General features: G+C 37.6%; 2 protein-coding genes and 1 pseudogene across 2 annotated transcripts; 2 read left to right on the forward strand and 1 right to left on the reverse strand.

Annotated features, from left to right (window-relative positions):
- The first annotated feature begins 483 nt into the window (after positions 1 to 483).
- On the forward strand, positions 484 to 4,529 carry LOC112524755 (annotated as a pseudogene).
- Positions 4,503 to 12,778, reverse strand: LOC112525078 (uncharacterized protein YKR070W). Its single transcript, XM_025135021.1, has 12 exons — positions 12,612 to 12,778; positions 12,411 to 12,514; positions 10,418 to 10,453; positions 9,673 to 9,746; positions 9,564 to 9,604; positions 9,075 to 9,146; positions 8,759 to 8,960; positions 7,882 to 7,977; positions 7,396 to 7,463; positions 6,632 to 6,839; positions 6,437 to 6,520; positions 4,503 to 4,768 (listed from the first exon to the last, which is right to left on the reverse strand). Exons 1-12 carry the CDS (start codon positions 12,734 to 12,736, stop codon positions 4,709 to 4,711), a joined length of 1,170 nt encoding a protein of 389 aa, XP_024990789.1. The 5' UTR covers positions 12,737 to 12,778; the 3' UTR covers positions 4,503 to 4,708.
- Positions 12,779 to 14,515: 1,737 nt separating this feature from the next.
- LOC112525443 (zinc finger CCCH domain-containing protein 11-like) lies at positions 14,516 to 23,523 on the forward strand. The gene is made up of 8 exons (XM_025135574.1): positions 14,516 to 14,846; positions 14,934 to 15,018; positions 15,610 to 15,753; positions 15,857 to 15,945; positions 18,128 to 18,316; positions 18,437 to 18,567; positions 18,651 to 18,753; positions 23,041 to 23,523. Exons 1-8 carry the CDS (start codon positions 14,679 to 14,681, stop codon positions 23,218 to 23,220), a joined length of 1,089 nt encoding a protein of 362 aa, XP_024991342.1. The 5' UTR covers positions 14,516 to 14,678; the 3' UTR covers positions 23,221 to 23,523.
- The last annotated feature ends 2,248 nt before the right edge of the window (positions 23,524 to 25,771 follow it).

The following is a 25,771-nucleotide window of genomic DNA, read 5'->3' on the forward strand; positions in this document are numbered from 1 at the left end:
TCTAAATTTGTTTTTGTCTGATGGGCCACTTACACATAGCTGTTCGCAACTCATGCATTATGCAATTTTATCTTAGCATCTTGATGTTGACTTGATCATAAATTCTGCTTCAAAATATACCCAAATTAAGAAAGAAACTCATCAGGGGTTAAATTATATTCCAGAGGTATTTTCAGATGCACCAATTACTACCAGGGGCGGATCTAGCGCTTAAGGACCGGGGGAAAGTCTCTCAGTCAAAAATAAAAAACGTTTGTTGACTAGCTTAAATTTTTTATTTTTACCCTTGTCTTACATGGTTTCCCCCAGTCCCATATGGTCATATGTTTGTCTCCCCCAAGTCCCATCTAACGTGCTCCCACCTCATTAATTTCTTGAATCCGCCACTGATTACTACTCTCTCCATGGTTGTTCACTCCAGTTTAATGATATGTGGTGTCATTGTGCAGGCTGGTAAACAGTGAATAGTAAATAGCAGCTGAGATGAATCCAACAACCACTTCGTACGTTCAGCTGCCGGAACCAAATCTACCTCGTACTGATCTACTTAATGGTATGTTTTTTCTATAACACACACATGCTTCTAATTAATCTGTCTAGTTCAATTAAGGGGCCGTTTACTAAATACTTACTTGATAAGTGCTTATCGGATAAATTTCCTTATCGGATGATCATGAGAAGGGCCAGGAATCTTTAGGGGTTGTTTGGCAGTTGCTGAATGATTTGGTACAGAATGATTAAAAGCCTCTCATGATATAATGAAAAATGAAATATAATTGTTAGGTAATTGTTTACAATGAAATTATGGAGCTGAACGGTGAAGGGAGACCCATGATACAAAATCATTCAGAGGGTTTTAGAACCATTTAGAGACATATTTTTTTTACCAAACAAGATTCACCTCTTAATGAAACTATTAAGAGATAAATAAACAACCCCTTACTGGGTAAGAGCAATGAAAAGGATAGAGAGTCTTACCCGTTAAGTAAGGATGGCGACTCTTACCCAGTAACTTGTTGCATTCGATATGTTTTTTATGTATTAAAATCTTAAGTATCAAAATAAAATATAATGTTGAATCCTATTGGTAAGCACTTACCGGGTAAACATTTGCATTTAGGTAAACCGCCCTTAATATCGCTTGCTTACTTTGCACAGAGGGAGTTTGATCAACTGAACTCTATCTTACATATCTTTAGAACAAAAAAGCGACTGCTAACGTGCTTTTGTGATTACTTTGAAGGAAGTAGAGAAGATTACTTCAATATCTGTGTTCCTCTATTTCAAGCATCAATGAGTGGCGATTGGGCAACTGCGAAGATCATCCTTGACAAACGCCATGAGTTGGTCCGGTTTGCTATTTCCGAAGACTACTGCACAGCACTTCATGTTGCAGCGTCCGTGGATGAGACCAAGCGGACGGAAACTTTTGTCGAACATCTGGTGGGTAGGATGGAAAGAAAGGATTTGGAACTTGAGAATTCGAATTCCAACACCGCCCTCTTTTTAGCAGCTGCAGCTGGAAACGTTAAAGTTGTTAAGATCATGATGAAAAAGAATAGAGGCCTGGCTGCCATTGCTGGTAGTCAAGGAATGCTGCCATTGCATATAGGTGCAATATATGGGAGACATAACGTAGTCGAGTATCTCTATTATGCTTCTTTAACGATGATTGATGTTGGTTTGACAAGTCGAACTCGAGGTTGGCTTCTCTTGAAATGCGTCGAGTGTGATCTCTTTGGTAAGTGGTTTGGAACAAAAACCTCCTGTCTTCAAATCCCATCATGTCCCTTCCATCACTTCATTCAAATCCCATCTATGTCCTTTTAGGGGGTGTTTGGTTCACAAAATGAAATTTGATAGAATTGGAATCCATCAAAGGAATTTGACTTTGAAGGAATTGGAATGAAATTTGACCAAGCGTCAGGTTGGTAGGAATTGGAATGAAATCTCTCAAAAGAAGTGGAACAATAGTCTTTGTTTGAACCATTGCACCCATTGCCCCGCCCACATCCTACCAACCACAATGTCACTACTGTCGTCATTACAGTTATCACCCCGCCCCACCCCTACCCAGACTCAGCCCCACCCGCCCCAACCCCGCCCCCATCACTCCTGCCCCACCCCTCCTCCAGTGGGGTCGAGGCGCGGGGGTGGGGCTAGAGTGGGGTAGAGGGTGGCAGGGTGGTAGCTGTGACGACTACAATGGTAGGATGGTGGTTAGTGGTGAGTTGGAGTAGGGTAAGGTGGGGGCGGGGAGGGACGCTGAGGTGGGTAGGGGTAGGTGGCGGGGTGGTAGCTATGACGATGATAGTGGTGGGATAGTGGTCGGGTGGCTGGGGCCTGGGAGTGGATGGGTATGACGACAACAATAGTGGCATGGTCTTTAATGGTGGGTTAGGTTGGGGTAGAGTGGGGCAGTGCTGAGAGGTAATTGTGAAGGAGACAACAGTGATGTGGGAGTGGGGGGTTAGGTTAAGGATGGGGTGGGGTAGTGGGGATGGGTGGTGGGGTGGTAGCTGTGACGACAATAGTGATGGGATGGTGGACGGGTGGCTGGGAGTGGGTAGGTATGACGGCGATAGTAGTGGCATGGTGGTTAATGGTGGGTTGGGGTAGGATAGGGTGGGGTGGGGGTGAGTGGCAGTTGTAACAGCGACAATAATGGTGTGGTGGTGGGGGTTAGGTTAGGGGTTTAACAAGCATGGTCGTAGTAAAGATGTGCAAAGAGTGATCAGGGGGTGGGTGGGAGTGATGACAACGGTAGTGGCATGGTGGATAGTGATGGGGTAGGGGTGGGTGACGGCAACAGTAGTCATATGGTGGTGGTGGGTGGTGGGGGGTGGGGCATGACAAACGATAATAGCATTGTCGTGGTGGATGGTGATGGAATTCAATTCCTTCTATTATACCAAGGAATGATAAATTCATTAATTTGTGGAATTCAATGGAATTTGAAGGATTTCATCCATTTCAAGAGATGAACCAAACAAATGAATTGGAATTTGGTCAAATGAATTTGTCATTCCAATTCCATCGAATTCTGCAAACAGACGGCCCCTTAGTTTTCTTTGTGTTCATTGTGATATCATCTTCCATTATTAAGCAATTGTTGTATCGTTCGTACGTAGATGTTGCAATGAAAATCATGATAGATCATCCTGAACACGCTACGGATGCATCTATACTCGACGTGTTGGCTTGAAAGCCTTACGCATTGAATAGAGTACGACAGAGTTTAATACGGAAAATCATGAATTCAAGTAAACATCTCTACTCAGTCTTATGAACTGTGCGGTTTTAGTATTACCTTCTTGGGTTCTTTACTCGGTTGTCGCTTTCAGTTGTTATACATACGAAGCTGCGATCTGCTGAAAAGATGGATACCGATGCACTAAAATTACTAAGATTCATCTGGAGACATATCATCAAAAGAATGGCCAAGGATCAAGTTACTGATATGCTCAACGGGCCTCCTACGTACCTAGACGATGGAACAAAACGATATCGTTCTAGAATGCTATTTGTTGCTGCTGAAATGGGAAACACGAGTTTTGTAGTCGAGTTGCTTCGAGCCTATCCCGATCTAATGTGGAAGGTAAATGACGATAACCGCACTATATTTCATATAGCGATTATGCATCGTCATCAAGGTATCTACAACCTACTGTTGGAGATAGGCTCAATGAAGGATCTGATATTGCAAATGGAAGATGCAGATGGCAACAATATGCTTCATTTAGTTGGTATGACAACTATTAAGATGAGACATAAGACGTCTGAAGCATCTCTGCTGATGCAACGAGAGTTACTGTGGTTCAGCGTATGTGCTTAATGCCCCTATTTCTAATGTTTCTAGACCCAAAGCAACATATCCATCTAGAACTTCTTTGTTGTAGGAAGTAGAAAAGACGATGCCATCTACTTACAGGGAAAGGAAGAACAAAGGTGGTCAAACACCGTATGAGTTATTCTCAGAGAACAACCAAGATGTGATTTCTGAAGGTCTGAAGTGGATGAAAGATTGCATGGTGGTGGCAACACTTATAGTCACCGTAGCGTTTGCGGTGGCGTTTACGGTTCCCGGTGGATACGACCAAGGGGACGGGATTCCGGTGTTCATCCACGAGCGTACCTTTATAGTTTTCGTAATAGCAGATGCCATTCTTTGTTCTCTTCCTCAACTTCACTCTTGGTGTTTCTATCTGTCCTCACATCTCGTTACAACCAATGTGACTTCTTGTATTCGTTACCCAAAAAGGTGATGATAGGTGTCGTGACACTTTTCATCTCGGTAGCAGCCATGATGGTCACTTTTAGCGCTAGCTTCTTCGTGCTATACCGTAACAGGTTGAAGTGGGTGCCCATCGTTATTGCTATATTTGCTGCCCTGCCGGTGATCATGTTTGCTTCATTGCAGCTTCCTCTTTTGGTGGATATGTTTCGCTCTATGCATGATTCTCGGTATCTCTTTAATCCGAGGAGACGTAATGATCGAGTTCTGAAATAAAAGCTTCTTAATTCGTAAATCATCGATGTCTAAACAGCCTTTATGGCACCACAAAGTTTTTACATCAACATATTCATCTGTTGCGTGTGCTTAATCTTTAAGACTTTACAGTTGTAGTCATTAAGATGTGGTGTTGGTTTCTTGAATATTTCCAAAAAATTATGGCAGAATGGAGGGAAAAAATGTGTTTCCACTAAGCTAAGCATAACCCTCCCTTTGCAAGATATATTCCATAGCCTCTTCTACTGTATCAACAACCTGCATAAACAAGAAGAAAATCAATTAGCTCATGTTTCAAGCACCGATTTCTTCAAACTTGATCCAGGTATTCAGCTAAAATCCTCCACTCCGCGTTTTGGTGGGCCCTTTTGAGTCCTATGCATTAGAAGTTGTGCATTGTGTTGTTAATTATACGAGTTACTGTAAGTTTACTTCTGTTGAAAACCTAAAGTACTTTGACGACAAAAGAGGCCAAATTGCTGGTTATGGAAGCCAAAAGTCATGGGTCGGGTTTTTCCTTCTCGTTGGAGAAATAATTTGTCCTCAGAAGGGCCGGCTAGCAAGAGAAGCAACAAGCAAATGATATCTAGGAGGATTCTAGTTCTGGTTTAACAACCTAAAAAAGTTCTTATTACGACAACTAAATGCCAAGCAAGATCCTATAGGTCCCATCTGGCTACGAAATCAAGATGAAGTAAACAAGTTTCTTGACCATCAAATTTTGTAATTTTGTTGTACACTTAACTATTGTACTCCAAAATCCAAATAAGAACATTAAAGAATGAGAAAATTTTAGACAATTTTCAACAGTTCTTTTTTAAGTATATAAGATTTATATATGGCAAATGAATTCAAATACCCTACTCCCTTAGGTGAGGTTTAAATCCTTCACCTCTCGGGAGGCCAAAGGCACAGATACCACTAGGCCAAAGGCCCTTTGGTGATTTTAAATAGTTATTTAGCATCAAGTCTGATGTATATTAAAATTTTTCTTACATTTAGCAACTACAGTGGTTAGTTTGCAATTAACTACCAGTACACTGATTAGAGAACTCGTTTATTCTATCAATATATGGTGTCCTAATGCAAAGGGAAGTTCTATAATGTCCTATCTTGCTCATAAGTCATCAAAATGATTTAGATCAGGTCGATTCTTTTTTGTATCTCTATACGTGCAATTCCCTCCTGAACTTTCTTTATATATGGTGTATACGTTGTGCATAATGAGTATACTCAATATTCAACAATATCAGAAAATAAATAAGAAGGATATAACCACGTATCTGTCCGGCCTAAGCCAATATTGGTATTGTTTCAGCCTTATTTTTTGTTTCAATCTTGTTAATTCTATTCATCATCTAGAGACTTTGTTAATTCTATTCATCAATAAACCCTTATTTGGCATCATCCCATCCCCCCCTCCTGACCATAATTGGTCTACAAATAATGTTGTTGAGATTAGAGACTTGTTACAAACACCGAATGATTGAGCATCATGGAGAGTTGGGATGTCTTTTGAATATAGGTTGTTTTGTTTGTTCGTTTGTTTCATTAGTTGATTGTTTCAATGGTATTTCTTTTCAAAGAAATCCATAAAAATTGTTTTGTATGCTTACATATCATGCTCCCTCCGTTCATCCAAGAAATGAATATAAAACAAAAAAAGTTATGCTTCGACGTAGGATGTCAAATGGGTTTACTTATCAACTTCAAAAAGGAAAAGTTCACCTGGTTGAGAGAAATTAGTTATACCAGTTACAATGAAATTTAAATCAAATACAAAAGTAGACTAAGATTGGTGTTGAATTTTAAAATTTTCTTATAAATTGTGCATATGGAAAGTCCAAAGTGGGATTTTTTAGGGAACAGATGGAGTACATAATATTTCGAGGGAGATAACCATAAATCATCTAAATTCTGACTTACATGGTCAGCAGGATAATCTGTGTGGTTCTCTTTTCCTCGAAAAACACCTGTCCTTGTCAAAATGGAAAACCATGGATGTCCTGCCTGAGATATAAAATGGGAAATGAATTTATATATAATTATAAAGATGTCCAGGCATGCCTGATCCAATTAACCTTGTTCAATTTGATAAAATTAGAATTAATAAAGCCAGACCTGTCTTGCTCCCTTGACATCGACCAAAGGATTGTCACCAATCATATAAAGGGTTTCAAAATGGTGTGATTTCATGTCTTTGTAATCTTCATTGAGATCATCATCACTTGCCGGCGATTGAAGTTGCTTCAATATGGATTCTGCATTCTCGAACACAAAAGTATTTGGTTTTCCAAATGAGGTATATTCCAATGGCCTGTGGTGAATCCTACATGAACACAGCCAAATAAATGTCACAAGAAATGCAGTTGTCGGTGCCTTTGCCAAAATTAAGAAAAATGAGAAGAACAAATGCTTTGATGCATTTTTTTGTAGTTGATAATCTGGGTAAGTCTATTAAACTCAAACCAATATTTTGCTTTGTGTATGGCAATTACCACATATCAATCCTTTATCCCGTTTCTACAAGTGTACAAATGCATAGTACGTTACAAAATTATTGACTCTAGAGATATAGTAATATGGGGAAGACAAAATTGTTTCAAGCACCGACAGAAGGTTTTTTTGCTAGGTATTTGACCAAGTAAGATCATCCAGTTCCTATAGAACCCATCACTAAAATACTCCAGGAGATTGGATCTAGCCGTAAAAGGAATGGTTGGTATAAATAACTCACTTCTTGGTATTATGGCACCAAGAGGCAAGTATTGTTTTTAACTGAGTTCAACAGATTATGTTAGCTTCAAGCTCAATTAAGCAAGTAAATGTTGATCCAAGTGAGATGCAAGTGAGCAGATAATATACATAAATATTGCTGACATTACCTGTTGAAGATACTTTCTAGAGCGATCCTGAAAGCCCCCATGCCAAGACGTTCAGAAGGAAATGCAGCCTGCCCTGACCTTTAACATGATCAGTGAATTCCAGTAAAGAACAAAAACGACCGAGTACGTAGCATAAGGAGTAGACATCAAAAGCAATCAATTGATCTTAAAAGTATCGACTGTCTAACGAGCTGTTTCAAGAAAGTTCTCAGAATACGAATCAAATGCTTAATCATTATGAATGGGACAAAGGGTAAAGTTACGTAACCACATCATCTCAACATCTGGTTAAACACAACTGTAGGGTCTCAAGCATGTTGCACATTCAAAGCAGCACATGCACTCTCTTAAGCATTGCTTGAAATTTAGCCTGACCAAATGACTATTTACACACATGTATTGCCCCACTTTGTAATTTGAGCATACTACATAAACTAACTAGAAACGGTAAGCACGTATTAACAAAAAATGAGTGTTATTACTGACCTGATATTCAAGATCATCAGCTGCAAAATACATATGTGGTTGATGCTGAGACCTCTCTCCAGGAAGACCACCCGATCTCAAAATGTCACAAAGAACCTAGAAAATTATGTCCATCATTATCATTTACTGAGCAAAAAACCCAAATCAAGAATAAACTTGAAGTGATTTAGATAAGAAAAACACTAATGATCTCATTGTGAACATTAACGAATATTAATGGATGAAGAGAAGAAAGGCTTATGGTTTTATACACCTTTATTCTCCGACCTTCCCACACTTCAACTTCTATTAACAAGCTATGAGCATTTTTTTCATATTAGTTGGTCTAGTAATAAGAAACTTGAGGTCCAATTGCTTCTTGTTCTGGAATGACGCATTTGACATTAAGACTGTAGAGGTACAAGGTATTAACTTATGTGAATTGAACTCCTCAAATTAATACAACAACATAACAAAACGGTCCTGGTATGCATGTTGTTGTGCACATTTGGTCTTAGAGGCTGGTAATCTATTAAGCAACCAAACAAGACAACTTCTTTTTTACATTTTAATTGCTAATCAACAATTGCTGCCTGCTGATTTATTATCGATGTCATATAATGCATCACCTATTCACCTACAATAAACAAAGAGAAAAGGGCCATGCTAAGTTACTAATTGAAAACAATGGAGATAACTTTTGCACAATTTAAGGAACTTAATAATATACTGCAGATTTGGTTAAGTTTTGCATGGCAAGTTCTATGCCATGGCTAATTCAATTTCACGACAGCACAAGAGCAGAGTCAAAGTCAAGTCATAATTTTCTTGGAAGCAGGAACACACAATGAAACGTGAAAATAAACTTAATTAAAATAAATAAAAGAAAAGCATGTACCTGAATATCTCTACCCCAGTCAACAGGATCGCTAACAACAAAAGCTGCTTTGACTCTTTCAGAAGTGACATCGAATCTTGGGACTGACTCACTGAACTTTATATGCTCATCGCATGGCTGCTTCGTGGTCCAGGTTTTGTGTGGTGATAAAGGATCAATGCTATTGAAGTAAGATGCGTACTCATCTAAGGAGACAGCTTTTCTGCACGTAATTGCAACTTATAGACTACGATAATATGCAGAAGGCAGAGCATATCAAGATTTTTGAAATGATAAGTACAGGATATCACATTCCATGGAGATAACTAGTACTTACTTGAAACCATATTCGGACATCACCACTGCAGGCTCCCCTTTTCCAGTGGCAACAACTAATTCATTTTCGAATCTGAAGGCAAGAGAGTCGATATAAACACTATTCTAACATCATCAAACCACAATACATTTTAATGGCTTGATAACCCAACAATACACATTACAGAACTTGGCACTGTTAGCACAGAATAATGGCAGTTTCATTCTTTCAACTTGAATTCTGATGTGGCTGAAATAAGTTTGAAAACACAACCACAAAAGTTATCAGAACGTTTACACCAATGCAGCAGGCAATAGCCTATAAGTCAGAAATGCACCCAAAGTGTATGTTATAAAGGACATCTTTTCACATGGTACAACTACTTAATGCAGGATTTGAGTGGCTACTACTAGTAGCAATTTTTATAATGACTTCTCAGTCTATGCTCTCTTGTACGTGTACCAAAACTCAAATTCTTGCAGGTCAGGAAATAAAGCATAAAGGAGGTACCTATTCAGCAAGTTTTTGAAAGGTGAGTGACCCTGTACCACCTGCATCAGGTGATATTCATGTAAAAATGGATGAAGTCTAATCATGATAGCAATCATTTAGGAAATACCTGAACAGGGTCGATATTTACTCCAAGGAGTTGACTCAACTCAGAAGCTCGTCTAGATTCAGGGATGCCTCCTCCTGTTAAATCAGAACATGCCAACTTCTTAGCACTTGTGTCTTACACATGCCACTGCTATTTCATACATCAAAACTGTTGCAATAGATTAATATAGTAACACACTGTACCATAATCATGGATTCAATTTCTTGCTAATGCACAAATACAACATAGGTTTTAGATACAAGGAACGCTTAAGATAAATAGAGAATTACACAAATCATGTAAATCTGACTCTATCATTCGTATTCAGGACAGTGAGCATGGATATGTTGGATATCAATGATAAGCACATTCACACAATATGATATCCAAAATGTAGAGAGTACAAAGGAATATCAGTACACTACAGCTCGGCTTACTCCAGGGAACATAGGCATCTAAATTTTATAGACAGGTAAAGGAATAAAAGGAAAATATAGAGGAGAGGAAGATGGAGAATTTAGAAAATAGATGCTGAATCCATATGCATCACATTTCAAATAAATTGTGAGGATAAACTGCCTTTGTCTGCTCAAACCCTGTTCAGAATGTAATTAGTTTGGAGCTCTGGACAGACAGCACAATCGTAATTATTAATAGAGGATTGGACTATAGCATGAGCTGAAAGTGCCATGCTTATTTCTACGAGAATAGGATGAGTAGACATAATATTCTACTATACAGGGATCAAATCCTCCAATGTACTTACCATTTGTCAAAAACAGATATGGGATCTTCAGACTACCTGCAAAAGAGAAGGAGAAGAAGGGGCATAAAGAAGAACATCAAATTTCAGGTGACGTAAATAATTGATCAGCAAGCCATGATCATTCAGATCATCACCTGGTAAACTGGAAAAGAGAGTGTATACAAACCACCAAGACCTGAAATGCACTTTCGTAGCGAACATGCTATATTGGCTAAAAGTTTGACAAAACTACCACATCCATAGAGAAACAAAAGAATAACGGATGCAACATCCACATATTCATACATTTTACAGCTACAAGGGAACCCTGTATTTCCACTTAAACATAGACAAGTAGGTTATAAACATGTTTAGTTCTTGGCACAGTGCTCAAATCAGGTAGGCATCTGCATAGCTCACAAGCTTTGTCAAGTTGAATTGCATTTGCAAGGTTTCAGCTTTTTATCAAGTAGGATTTTCCAAACATGTAAAATTATTTAGATATCTACTATTTAGAAATAGAATTGCCTTAGTTCAATCATAAGTGTAATACACTAATTCTATTATAAGTTTGAATACAAGTTGAATCCCACTGAACCTATAGTCTCAATCTTATTGTTATTTGATTACATGATACAAGTTTTTATCTTGCCAATGGTATAAGTTGCATATATACATGAGCCAAAATGAGCACGTAGGGATATTTGCATGCCCAGCTCATTTAATTTGGTGTGCAGTACATGGGTGGATTTACACCTTTGGGGGGGGGGGGGGGGGGGGGGAGGGAGTGCCCGGAACCAAAAAGTCAAGAGATAAGGGAAATTAATTTTTTACATTATATTTCTCTTTGCCCCCAGCCATCTCCTGGTGTTCCCCCCACCCAGCTCCATCTCATGAGAAAAGGAAAAGTAAAATGTGGAAGTGTGTGTGTTTCAAGAGAAGAAATACTTCTAATTATTTGGAATGCTGCTTTTGTCTTTACTAAGAACATTGGCCGGAACAGATCCCTATTTAGAAGGCAGAACATGGACTATGTGGTAAAATACTTTTGGTTTTATTTCACTCTTTAAAGAACATCTTGTTTATTTCAAGTCTTTACCACTTCACTTCCTTTAAATGGCAAGCCAGAATATATCCCTCTTGAAAAACATATTTTCATTTATTTTTAGTCCTCAAATGGCTAGAATAGATCCCTCTTTTAGGGATGTTTGTAAATTGGAGGGTCACAAAACAGGATCATAAATAGATGTATATTTTCCCTTCATAACATAACCAAAAAACTTAATCAAATAAAATGTCCATATTCAGTTAACCAAACCGGTTAACTCGGAAATCGAATTACCGGGAGCCGTTTAACCCGAACCTCATTTGGTTTGAGTGGGTTATTCAGCTTTGGATTTTTTATACCAGGTCTGCCCCCAATCACTCGAGTTTCTGGATCCTCTTGGGTAGCTTGGGAAGTCAAGCAGAGTCATGCTTTAGCAAGTCAGGTCAAGAAAGGAACCCCAAGATGCCGAACCCCAAGATGCCGAACTCATTTTTTGGATAAGGAGGACGCCCAACCATTGACAACCCTATTGTTGCTCATATGCCTTTGTACCATATACCCATCCCCGCTTTCTCAAATTAGCTACATTACAAATGTACATATAGGTTATACACAAACTTGGATGAACTATGAACAATTTCACCAAATCCCTGTTGAGAATAAACTTTTCAAGTTGCTTGGTTTTGCATTGTCATTATTAGCTTTTGATACGAATTATCCTATAGGAATTCATGTCCGTGTATACTGACAGGTTACATGAACACAAACAAAAAAAATGCTCAAAAATTCTTTTAGATGTATGTGAATTTTCGAAAGAGATGTTAGTTTTATGAAATTTTACCCGATTGTGAACACTTATTAGGATAAGAAAGGTATTTGTGTCGATAACACATTGCCTTGAAAACACCGAAGACCTCAAAAGCACCTAGGAACAATGTGTGCGTGCAATGCGACATTAAATATTACCTGAATCATCGTATAATCTCCTCAAAGCTTTAGGAGAATCTCCAATTGGAGTCCGTCCACGAAGTATAACACCATCAATATCAAAAGCGATTCCAAACGAAGGTCTGTGACAATCAAATCAACTTCAATTATCATATCAAGAGTCGAACCTACATAAATTGTAACGATAAAAAATAAATTATCGTAGATCGATTAACGAGCCTTTTAGGTACTGAATGAAGCTGCGCTAGAACACGATAACTATGAAGTTGAACTGATGGCGATCTGTTTCGGCCCTGTACAACTCTAGAAATCGTACGGATTTTCATCCTGTATTCGAACTTCATGAATGGTATAACGAAGGGAATGTTGCAGAAACTGTTGGCTCTGCGTTCGCGATGGTGATTGTGGACTAATCTTCCAAATAGGTCACTATACTTCTTCCATTTGCAATTTGGCCACTGAAAATTTGTCATCCAATATTACCGTTAAATCTAACTCAAATCATATTCTAAAAAGACAATCCTACCCTTGATACGAAAACCCTCCTTACGTTTATTGTCCCTATGCTTTGTCAAAAATTGCAGTTTCCGTCCCCGTGGTTTCATAATTTTGGTTTTCATCCTTATGATTTGCAATTTATTTATATTTTCATCACTGAATCTAAAACACTAGTTTTAAGTATGAACTATTAAAATAGAAATGAATTGTAAAACATAAGGACGGAAAAATCAATAAATTTTAAAATATAAGAACAAAAATAATAATAAATTATAAATCATAAGAATGAAAATAAAATTTTAAAACTATAAAGACGAAAATAAAAATTTTCAATAAAATCATAGAGACTAAAAATGTAATTTGAAAGATAATTACATCACAACCCATATAAACTTGATAGGACTTTTTTTTTCTCTATAAAGTAATAAATTTGATAGGAATTATTTTTATAAAAATATGTTATTAGAATTAAAAAAAATTAACAATTTTTTTATTAACCTAAATATCTAATCCGCTTTGCAGGTAGCTCAGAGTCACCGTATTTCAATCTCCGTGGCTACAAGGGGGTTTTTGTTCATTCTTGAATTTGAACATGGAACCTCCAGACACTTTTGATATTTGAAGCCAAGCTCAAACCAATCAGACACCACCCTTGTGGTTAATTAACAATATTTATTATTATTGTGGGTTTGTTGGAAGTTATTCAATCTAATTTAAATTAGCAGATCCAATTAAAATCAATCAACTATAATCGGATCGAATTGAATCCAAAATTTCAACATTTAAATTCGAGCGGATGACAATCCATAATATAATAAAACTGAACCAATACAATACCCATCCAATTATCATATAATATATTCAACATATTTTATGTTTTAGTTTATAATTATAGGTAGTTTTTTTAGTAAATTAAGGAGATTATATGAATAACTGATTAATGTTTAGATAAAAGATCAAATTAATCCGATATATTAAATAATCAATAACAAGAAATCAATTTAATCCAATTAAATATTATGGATTAAATATTCAATATTAATTGAATTATATCGAATGACAAAATCTACCTCACTACATTAGGGGTCTTTTAATAAACGTTTATCCGGGTAAGCGCTTACCAAGTCACATTACTTTATTGAATGCATATGTCAAGAACCAAGAATCTTACTGTTAAAGAGCGAAGACAAGAAGCGAGAATCTTACCCGGTAAGTGAGGACGGTGAGTCTTAGGATGGTTAGCGTTTACCAGGTAAATTGTTGCGTAGGATACCGTTTTCGTTAATTAAAATCTTACCAGGTAAGTAAATGATAGTGTTGATTTTTGCCGGTAAGCATTTACCCATGTGAGCGTCAGATAAACGACTCCTAAATTTCTAACGTAGAATATCTTTCTTTATTAAGATTTGAACGAAATAACTCCATTTTATACATGTATTTCAATTAAAAAAAATATGAATTAAATATTTAAAAATGAATACTTTAATAGGATTTTAAGAGAGATTAGGAAATTAAAATGACGATTATACCCCTAACAGTCGATCTTATTACCGTTTGGAACTTAACAAGACATCGAAACACATCTAATCCTAAACAAAACCAAACAACCCTTTCGGCAGTCGTCTCCACTCCGGTTATACTTCTACTTCTGTTGGTAGGCAAGTGATAAAACCCTAATCGGTGAATTGATTCATAAAATTTTCAACTGGGAGTTGATTGTTTGATCAATCGATCATCTATTTGATCCACTACCAACACCAAGCTTTGAATTTGTTTCCATTTTGGAGGATGCCTCCAAAACAATCGAAAGCGGAAGTAGCAAAGAAGCAGAAAGTGGTAGAAGACAAGACATTTGGGCTTAAGAACAAGAACAAGAGCAAAACTGTCCAGAAATATGTACACGCACTTCAGCTGAATGTGCAACCCAAACCCGATGCTTCCAAACTCGCTGCTAAAGTATTGCTTCTATACGGTTTCTTGGTAATCTGTTTGATTTCAGTAGGGTTATTTATTTATTTATTAAATTCGGACTTTTTTTAACAGAAAAAGAAGGATGAAGAGAAGGCTAGAGAGAAGGAACTTAATGATTTGTTTAAGATTGCTGTTGTTCAACCTAAAGTACCTGCTGGTAGATTCTCTATTGGTTTTTATTATACTGGATTTATCTTGAAAAACATTATCTTTTTATGGCGCTTTAAAAAATTTCATTTTGCTTGATATCCAACTGTTTCAAGATAAGTCTACAGTTTGTCAAATAGGGTTATGTTTCAATTCGGTAGTTAATTTGGGTCCGTATATTTTAGATAAAGACTGCTAACTACTTTCAACTTTGTAACAATTTCGGATTTTTTCTTGTGGTTCAGTGGTTCTAGCTTCAGGGCAAGTCTTGCTATATATGCACATTGATACATCAATTTGTATCTTTGTCATGACCTGTCATTACAAAATCTCAATGCTACCTAGAACCTATGGTCAATAATACATGTATTTGTAGAACTATTTCGGGTATAACATTAAGTCGTTTGTCTGGTTGACTGGTTTAACATAAAGTTTTTGCTTTTTCAACTCTTCCATAATGATACCATTTTATTGGAGCATTTAACCTGTCTGGATTTTTGTATGGGTGACAACAGTCGAATAAATGTCATGAACATGTTTGTAAATTGATTTTTTGTTTGCTAAAATGGTTTATGATCTTATTAGTTGTGGTCTTGGTCAGGGGTGGATCCAAAGTCTATATTGTGCGAGTTTTTCAAGGCCGGTCAGTGTGCAAAAGGTTTCAAATGTAAGTTTTCTCATGATTTGAATGTACAAAGGAAGGGTGAGAAGATTGACATTTTCAGTGATAAGCGCGATGATGAAGGTAATGCATTAACATGTTTGTTTTTCAAGCAGTTTGGTTGGCAGCTTCTCTACTATTGTGATTTGATGTGGAATTTTACTAATTTCTTCATGTGGAATCTTAGGAACGATGGAGGATTGGGATCTAGAGATGTTGGAAAAAGTTGTGGAATCGAAAGGAAAAGAGTACAACCAGAATAAACCAACTGACATTGTATGTTTTTTTAACCTCTTAAACCTTTTCTAACCCAACTTGTTATTCATGTGTTTGTTTTGATTTGTTTCATGGTGGATGCTCTCGGCTTACTTCTTCATGCACAGATTTAACTTTATTATAGGCTTATAGCATTTTATTGTTCCCACTTGGTTTCTGCTGCACGTTTGGAATATGCATTTTCAATCTGTTGTTGGATGTGTGGCATGACTGATAGGAATGCTTGAAGACGCTGAACTAGGGTAGTAGATTGGGGGGCCTGTAGCTAGCTTAGGTGGGAGTAAGGGAGCTGGCGGATAGATGGGGTTGTGTAGTCTCCAGTGCTATGTTTTCATGTACCTGCACCTTGTTCCTGTGATGCTGTTTGCTATGACCTAGTCTTATTTCTTCTTTTCAAATGTTGGCGGATCTTCCTTTCTGACTTCAAGCTCTTCTCTTCTGAATTATTTTCCTTTTTCCAGAAGTTTTGATACTTTTTGGACAAACCTCCTTTTTTCTCTCCCACACTTTTCACAGGCCGAGGGTCTTTACAGAAACAACCGCTCTACTCCTTAGGATAGAGGTCAGGTCTGCCTCAATTCTATCATCCCCAGACCCCACCCTCGGATGGATATATAGATACCCTCATAGTTCGGTTTTGTTTCATTTTATTAACTTTAATCTGCAATGATGTTTGTGGAATGGCATGCTATGGCAATTTTGAAGGTCCATTGGTGTTACTATGATGCTTTCGCATGAGAATGTGTCAAATTTCTGGTTTGAGGACATCGTTAACACTTGCATTTTTTTGTTGGAAGGTGTCGGCTTTAGAGAAATAGCGAATTCTCATGCCGTCTCCGTGAAAATTGCAACATTTGTTACAACACATAGTTTTGTGAAATTGTTGGACTATTAATCAAATGCCTTGAACACCTCCAATAATGATGAAAAAAGGAAACTTGTAGACTAAAATGGCTTCCGTAATAGAGACCACCAAGGACTTCACTGGCCATGAATTCTGGAAAAAATTTAACAGGAAGGAGGGGAAAAAAGACCTGAAGAAGAATGATGTCAAACTAGGCTGTCTAGGATTCAGATCTACAGAAATATCAATAGGTAGTAATGGTGACATTGGGCAAATGGGTGATTCTGACTTAGAAATTCACCAAAAATTTGTTGCAATTATCCAAAGGAAGATGCTATGTTATGAAGATGGTTCTCTCCCTCATCCCCTGCATCTCTTTATCTGTTTTTCAACTAAGTTCTCAGTCTTTTCTGTTTGCATAATTAGAAAGGGTTTTGAGCTTTTTCCTCTTTTGTTTCTTGCTATGCATGGCAAATATGAATATGTGCATAATTGGTGCAAGTGCCAAACAAAATACTATGTGAATATGGATATCTTATTTCTATTGATGGCATGTTCTCTTCTTATATCAGTTCCCACCTTAACTCAATATTTTTTTGTGGAATTGTTTGAATGCCTTAGCATTCCTGCCTTTATCCCGGTGCCAATGTTGTACCTTTGTTATGATGAATCATGAATGCTAAGTGTACGAAAATTGTAGTCAAGTTGAAACTGGGATAGGAAATACAACACTGCATGTACTATATGGAATCATGAATCCATATTCTCCATTCATTTCTGTTTTAAGCATACAGTGAAAGCAATCAGATTATCTATTGCGAGAAAGTGGTTTGATCTTCCCTAATATAACCTATTGATTTGCTTATTCTAGCATAACCTCTCTCCCAAACAAGCTATTTAGCAATCTCTCATTTGGGTTAGTTCAACCATCTTCATGATCTTGATATTACTTAGTTTTCATTCAAATGCATAAAAAGAAATTGGAGTAATATTTCTGGAGTTATGAACATTCAAAGAAGGTAGCTACCTAGTGATGGATGGGGTATATCTTCAGAAAATGTTATTGTGAACCATGGTCAGGAAGCTTTGCGAAGCTCCAAACTTTTCCCCTTAATCAAGTGCTGGCATAGCTGAAAATTTGCATATATAAGTTGGTACATATAAGTGTAACTTGTTTTGGCTCTGATGATTATTGCCTGGGAGTTCTTTCACCTTTTCTTCATTATTTTTTTCAACAGTTATATTGACATTGAATTTATGTTTTATTTAAAATACATTTTTGGGTTCTTTTGGCAGTGGCTTTAGCAACTTTTCAATTGATTGTGGATTTTTTAATAGGTTTGCAAACACTTCCTTGATGCAGTGGAGAAAAAGCAATACGGTTGGTTCTGGGTTTGTCCCAATGGTAATAAAGAGTGTCATTACAGACATGCTCTCCCTCCGGGATACATCTTGAAGTCCCAAATGAAGGCACTTTTAGAAGAAGAAGCTAACAAGCTAGCTATTGAGGATGAGATTGAGGATCAGGTGATTATCTTGTTCACCAAAGTAGTTGTTCTTCTGTATGTCATTGGGATAATTTATACTCCTAGTGTCCGCTTTTTCTTTGTTTCGTGGAATAAATTGGCTGTTATCTTATTCCCTCAGCGTGCAAAAGTGAAAACGACAACTCCGATGACTACCGATCTCTTCATGGATTGGAAGCAGAAGAAGGTGGATGAAAAAGAAGCTGGCTTGGCTGCTCAGAGAGCAGACAGGGCTAAGAATGATCGGATGAGGTTTGTTTGTTTTTGCTACCCGATGTTGGCATTGTCAATCGATCGTTTCTTGATTATTATTTTTTCCTTACATGGTTGTGCAGTGGTCGCGAGTTGTTTCTTGCTGATGCTAGTTTGTTTGTGGACGATGCTGAGGCGTATGAGAAGTATCACAGAGAAGAAGAGCCTGATAATAGCACCCAGAAGGTAATTGTTGATTCTCCCATTTGATATATACAATTTTTAGATGAAATAACGGTTTTATTTATGTTTTGAGAGTGGATGTAACCTTATATGTATGCGTTAGATATCATACATTCACACTGAAAATTTCATAAGGAGGGGAGAAAGCAGGAGGGGAAGAGAGGAGGAAGAAGGGAAAATTGGAAATATATTGTCTTAATCTTCTCGTCACATTATATATATGGTTGCTACAAGGCCATTCCTTAGCATGTTAAGTGTGTGATGTAGAACAAGGCCCAAATTTTTTTATGTGTTTAGGGTCTTTCATCAAAATTTTGGGGCCCAATTTTGTTGTCCCATTTTCAATCATTCTGTGTTCCTGATTAGGCGATTGGACTCGCCAAAGGCCTAAAAACAATATTGCATACTTGTACCTTGGTTCCGGATACTCAACAATTTCATATTTTCATTAGAATATATATCTTTTGTCTCTTCTATTGTAATTCTGGTAGTTGTGTTCGAGGTCCACAAATAGAGCAAGTCAATTGAATTTCTTTTATGTTACGGTCTTCGAATTTCTCTGGTTAATTGTCATCGAATTGTTTGCGATTTATTTAAAGGCTGTTGTTTTTTGTGTAAATTAGTTTCAAGTTATTAAATTGTTTAGGTTTAGGTATAGGTTCAGATTGTTAATATATTGTTTGGGTTTAGCTCTTTTCTGAGCTTAATGTATGTGTAACAAAACCTCCAAAAAGATTGGAACATCTCTGGGTTGCTAAATTCCAGAGTTGCTACATTTATTGACATCTCACCCTTTCAAGAATATACCTGATAGACTTTAGAGTATAAAGACATATTCAAGTAGGAAAGAGAGGAGGGCAGATTAATAGGATAAAGATAAAGCAAGTCTAGGATAAAGATGAAGCAAGTCTTGGATAAATCATAAGTCCTCAAGTGTACATATAACTATCTTATGTTCATCTTAATTGTTTTATTTGTTTTTCTTTAGGATCTGTGTTATTCTAGGAGTCTTTTACTTATTAGTTTAAATATCTTCATTGTTTACCTTTTTGGAATATAGATCGATTAATTATAATTCAATTCTCTACAATTGAATAGGGAGAGACTGTAGCCTCTCGAAAGCTGTAGGGTTTTAATACTCTAATTTTGGCAACCTTTTATCGACTCTTATCAAATTGGTATCAGAGCCTACCGCCGTTGTTTTGGATTAGTAATCGTGTTACTATTCACGAATTACTGTTCACGATCATTGTTCACTGTTCACGAATCACTATTCACGATCACTGTTCACGATCATGTTAACGATTACTATTCACACGATAATGACTCGATCAACAACATCGAGGATGGACGAGGTGGAGGGAAGCTTGGGAACGGTCCAAGCGGAGGTGAACTCGCTGAAGGACGACATGCAGAAAGTGATCAAACAAATGGAAACAATGTTGATATTGCAAGAAGAAGCGCTTAGAAGAGCAGAGAAGAGTGCGGGAGAGGATGAAAGCGAAGACAATGGACAACCCAAAAAGGTGGACTATCGTGTAGACAAAAACTATAATACTGGTCGGTTTCTTGCGATAAGGGGGAGGAAATTAGAGTTACCTGTGTTCGAAAGGACATACCCAGACGGTTGGATATTGAGGGCTGAAAGGTATTTCGCTCTATATAAACTAACCAATGAAGAAAAACTAAACTCTCGGTCATTGCTTTTGAGGGTGACGCCTTGCTGTGGTTCCAGTGGGAGAATAAGAGGAGACCCATTAGGCTATGGGAAGAATTAAAAACATCACTGCTTCATCACTTTAGACCAGCGAGGGAGGGATTTTTATGTGAGTAGTTCTTGGCCGTTAAGCAAGACGGCACGATGGCAGAATACAAAAGAAGGTTTGTTATGTTGGCAGCCCCGTTAGTAGGGATTCCGGATGAAGTTTTCGTTAGTCAATTCTTAAACGGGTTGAGTCCACAAATCAGGGCAGAAATCTGCACCCTCGCACCGGTGGGATTGGGAAAGGCCATGGAACTAGCTCAGTGGATAGAAGAAAAAAACAAGATTTTAGCAAGAATAAATAACCCAAAAGGTAGCTGATTGAACAAGCGTAATGGAGAAGTATCTGTGGGATACAAGGGATTTGTTGAACCCTCCAACAAAAGTAGTGGATAGAGAGGAAAATCTGTTGGGGAATTCAGAAGGTTGTCCGATCAAGAACTTCAACAACGTAGGGCTCAAGGTTTACGTTACAGGTGTGATGAGAAGTATTCTCCGGGTCACGGATGCACAAAGGAGCTTAGCGTGTTGGTGGTTCAAGAGGCGGAAGAGTACAACGTTGATGAAGACGCGGAAATGGGGGAGATGACATAATTGGCGGGGATAGAAACGGGAGAAGTGGAAGTATCATTGAATTCAACAGTGGGACTGTCAACAACGAAGACCATGAGGTAGAAGGCGAGGTAGAAGGCCAAAAGGTAGTTGTTTTAATTGACAGTGGGGCTTCCCACAATTTTGTGGCCACTATATTAGTTGAGAAACTCGGGTTATATACAAGAATTACATAAGAATATGACATCTCAATGGGAGCGGGAGAAGCCATGAAGGGATGGGGAGTATGTCAAGGGGTGAAGCTAAGCATGCAAGGAATTGAAGTTGTGGAAGAATTTTTGCCCATTAATTTGGGGAACTCGGATGTAATATTAGGCGTTAAATGGTTGGCCTCACAGGGACCAACATGGGTGAATTGGCAAAACCAGGTTATGAGATTCAAAAAGGGAGGGAAACCCTAACCTTAAAAGGAAATCCAGCTCTTGGCAGATCCCTAGTATCATTAAAATCGATGATGAAGACACTGAGGAATGAAGGACAAGGGGTGCTAATTGAATTAGGAAATGTGGAAGCCGAGAACAAGGGTAGCAAAACGTTATCGGACAACATAGAGAAATTAATAAAGGAGTATGAGGTTGTTTTTTGTATGCCAGACGTGTTGCACCAAAAAGAAGAAGAAAACATGGGATTGTGCTTAAGCAAGGAGTAGAACCGGTCAATGTCTGATCTTATCGTTACCCGCAATACTAGAAGGATGAGATCGAAGAATTGGTCAAAGAAAAGTTGGACCATTTAAAGTGGAGGCAAGGTGAGAAGGGTGGCTTATCGCTTGGAATTGTCAGCATCTACACGACTCCATCCAGTGTTTCATGTTTCTAAATTGAGGAGAGCAATCGGACAGTGTGCCTCGTCAACCATATTGACGAATCAATTAAATGACGATATGGAAATGATAGTAGAACCGGAAGATATCCTACAAGTACGAACAACACAAGATGGAAGACAAGAGGCATTAATCGAATGGAAGAATTTACCTGTGTTTGAAGTGAAGCCTCCTAGGAAGATTGTGAAGTGTTGGAGATGCAATTTTCTTCTTTTCATCTTGAGGACAAGATGCAAGTCTTGGGGAGGGGGTATTAATAGACTTCAGAGTATAAAGACATATTCAAGAAGGAAACAGAGGAGGGCAGATTAATAGGATAAAGATAAGGCAAGTATTGGATAAGTCATAAGTCCTCAAGTTTACATAAAACTATCTTATGTTTATCTTAATTGTTTTATTTGTTTTTCTTTAGGATCCGTGTTATTCTAGGAGTCTTTTACTTATTAGTTTAAATACCTTAATTGTTTACCTTTTTGGAATATAGATCAATTAATTATAATTCAATTCTCTACAATTGAATAGGGAGAGACTGCAGCCTCTCAAAAGCTGTAGGGTTTTAATACTCTAATATTGGGAACCTTTTATCGACTCTTATCAATACCTAACTCTGCAATTACGCTGGGGTATGCCCAACTCGCTGGCTCTTAGCAGATTTCCATCTAATGTTCCACCTTTCCATCTCATTATTCCTTGCAGCTTCATTCTGATGCATAACAGAGATCAAATCGTATCCCCAATAATATACATATTTGAATACATGGCTAGGTCAGATCCTTGGGTACTTGAATAGAGCTAGTAGTTAGTTACGCTTGCAGTTCAAACCTTGTTCCATTCTCTAGGAGATATGGTTTGGAACCAAATAACATGATGTTCTTTTTGGTAAAAATTGCTTCATGTCGGGTCAGATTCTAGTGTGAATGTGTTGAAACAAAAAATGAATGCAAGCTAGAAAGAATTTTAGGGGTCTCAAGTAATGGACATGAACACGTACGTAATCCTAGAGATGTTCACTTGTAGAGGTAACATAGGAGTCGAACAAATATTAGTTTGAACTTACCACACATGCTTAATTTTTTCTTCCAATTGATTTCAGGCACAAGAAAGTTCATCTACAAGTGGACCGAGTACATCAACAAGCATTGTTGCTGTTTCTGAAGAAGGGAATTCTGAGATGGATGATGACGATGATGATGATTTAGACTTGGACGAGTTGAATGAACTTGAAGCAAGCCTATCAAGAACATCCATTCAAATCAGAGAGCCTGGAAAATAAGCCGCTTATTGACAGAAACACGATCGCTTGTAGGGGACATAACTTGAAGAGATGTCACCGTTTTGCCATGGAGGTAATTCAACTACTCCACTTTGGTCCCTTTTGTTATTTCATATAGTTTCATCGGATTGTAGAATGCAAGTTTTGAATTGGGTTTGCATGCTTTTTATGAAAACCATACGTTGTATGAACATTTAGTTTTAGAGGTTTTGCTTTATTCCCAAAAATTATGTGGCTACATATTTGGATCAAAACTGTTGTTGTATTAGTCTTATTTTCTGTGGATTATCCTTTCGTATTTCTGAAATTTCACATGCTTAGCTTCTTTTTCATGCTTTTGCTGCTTGGCACGATCATTATACCACTTAGCGTGCGTTTGCTACGTCGAACATAACAGAACTTAACAAAAACTTCTTGTCCCACGTTTAGGGCAACACCGGGAAAGGAGGGAACTGAGTGAGATAAAAACACATTTTTGTCCCATCAAAATCGGGGGGGGGGGGGGGGGGGGGTAATTTCTTAACTGTGGGTGTCTGGATCAGCTTTTGCACGTCTCGACAAATCTCATGAAGATAATAACCAGGAAATCCTGTAGCCCTGAGAAGACTCGAACCATGACCCATACACCCTGAGGTCTAGCCTCTACTTTGGGGTTCAACATTGGTAAGGAAATGGAGTCTTGATCATCAAACGTCATAACCACGGTTGAAAGTTGGTTGTGATCAAAGTGCCAAATCATTGTCAAGACTAATTTCAATGGGAAAGGACGATTGCCTTCCTCTCAACCCTATTACGGCATTTGTATTTGGGCAAAAAGTTGATTACCAACAACTTCATCGGTGCTACACAGACCCGCCTTGGAAAAACACCAATGTGTGGGGATTTCTTGGGCTTGCGGGGGCCTGGGATCGAACCTATGACCTGTCTTGTATTACGACAATTGTATTGTCAACAATGATGTATCTGAGGATAGAATTCGATTTTTGGACAGAAATTAAAGACGTATAAGAAATAGATATACAAGCTTCCATAGTTGCACATGTTTTGTTTTCAATTCGCGTGTGTAGATATGATGTGTACACGTGTATTATGACATTATATTCATATTATATGAGTATACGCAGACAAGTTAATCCACCTACAATTTGTCAAGTAAACTATTCCATTGAATCATCCATTAAAATTATGATATCTAACTACGGAGTAGTTTGTTTACCTCTTAATAGTTCCATTAACAGACAGTATTTGGATCATTAAGAGGTGAAATTTGTTTGGTAAAAAGAAGTCTGTCTCTTAATGATTCTAAAACTCTCTGAATGATTTTGTATCTCGGATCTCCCTTAACCATTCAATACCCTAATTTCATTGTAAACAATTACCAAACAATTATATTTTATTTTGCATTATATCATGAACGTCTCATGATCATTCTATACCAAACCATTCAGCAACTGTCAAATGTTCCCGTCAATGTCATTACAATAGATTACGTTAAATTAAATTTATTGGAATGGGATTGGTGAATTAGTAATCTTTTAAAACATACACTTTTTATATCCACGTCAATGTCATTACAATAGATTATGTTAAATTAAATTTATTTTTTATAAATAGTTATAAAAATAATTAAAATACCTTTTTTATTAATTGATTATAATAAAACAAATGTTTTTAACATATTAAGTCCCGCAACAAGCGCAACCTTCATGTTTAGTTGCCTTCATTGAGTTTCGAACCCTGAACAGACTGCCGATGATAAGTCGGAGGAAGGTGAGGATGGCATCAAGTCATCATGCCCTGGGAGACACATGTGCTATAATGGCTGGTACAAAGGGTTACGATCCCACGAGGGTAAACTCCAAAAACCCGTCCTCAGTTCGGATTAGAGGCTGCAACTCGCCTGCATAAAGCCGGAATCGCTAGTAATCGTCGGTCAGCCATACTGCGGTGAATCCGTTCCCGGGCCTTGTACACACTGCCCGTCACACTATGGGAGTTGGTCATGCCCGAAGTCGTTACCTTAACCGCAATTAGCATGATAACCGGTTAATGCTTCAACCAGTTACCCGGATATTTAAATGTTTAAAACTTTACATCTTGAGTACCAAAATGGAAGTTTTGAGAATATGTTACCCAAAATATGAATCAAATTAAAGTACGTTATTTTTTCATACAAATTACCCTTTTTAAAACACCGACATAGCAAATAGACAATCTCGTGTTTTTCCTCATATATAAGCATTTCAAACGAGGTTTTCAGGCAAACAATAGCAAAAAGTTGGTCCAAACTATCACTACGGTTTTGAATGGTTTGGTAGGTTCGATTGATTCAAATTACTTCGCTGCTTTTGTCCAAAAATACGTCAATTTGATTATATTAATCCAATAAGATTCTACGTCTTAATTTGATTGAAGCAACCGATAAACAATCTTGTGGGGTTGGTTGTTGATGTTGATGTGGGTAGCAATCGTTTTCATGTCACCATCGACACAAAATTTGGTTCTTTGACCAATTTAAATGACATAATTGTCCTCGAGGTCTCTACATCCA

Source organism: Cynara cardunculus (assembly GCF_001531365.2).
Source record: "Cynara cardunculus var. scolymus isolate 2C chromosome LG 13, CcrdV1, whole genome shotgun sequence".
NCBI lineage: Eukaryota > Viridiplantae > Streptophyta > Magnoliopsida > Asterales > Asteraceae > Cynara > Cynara cardunculus.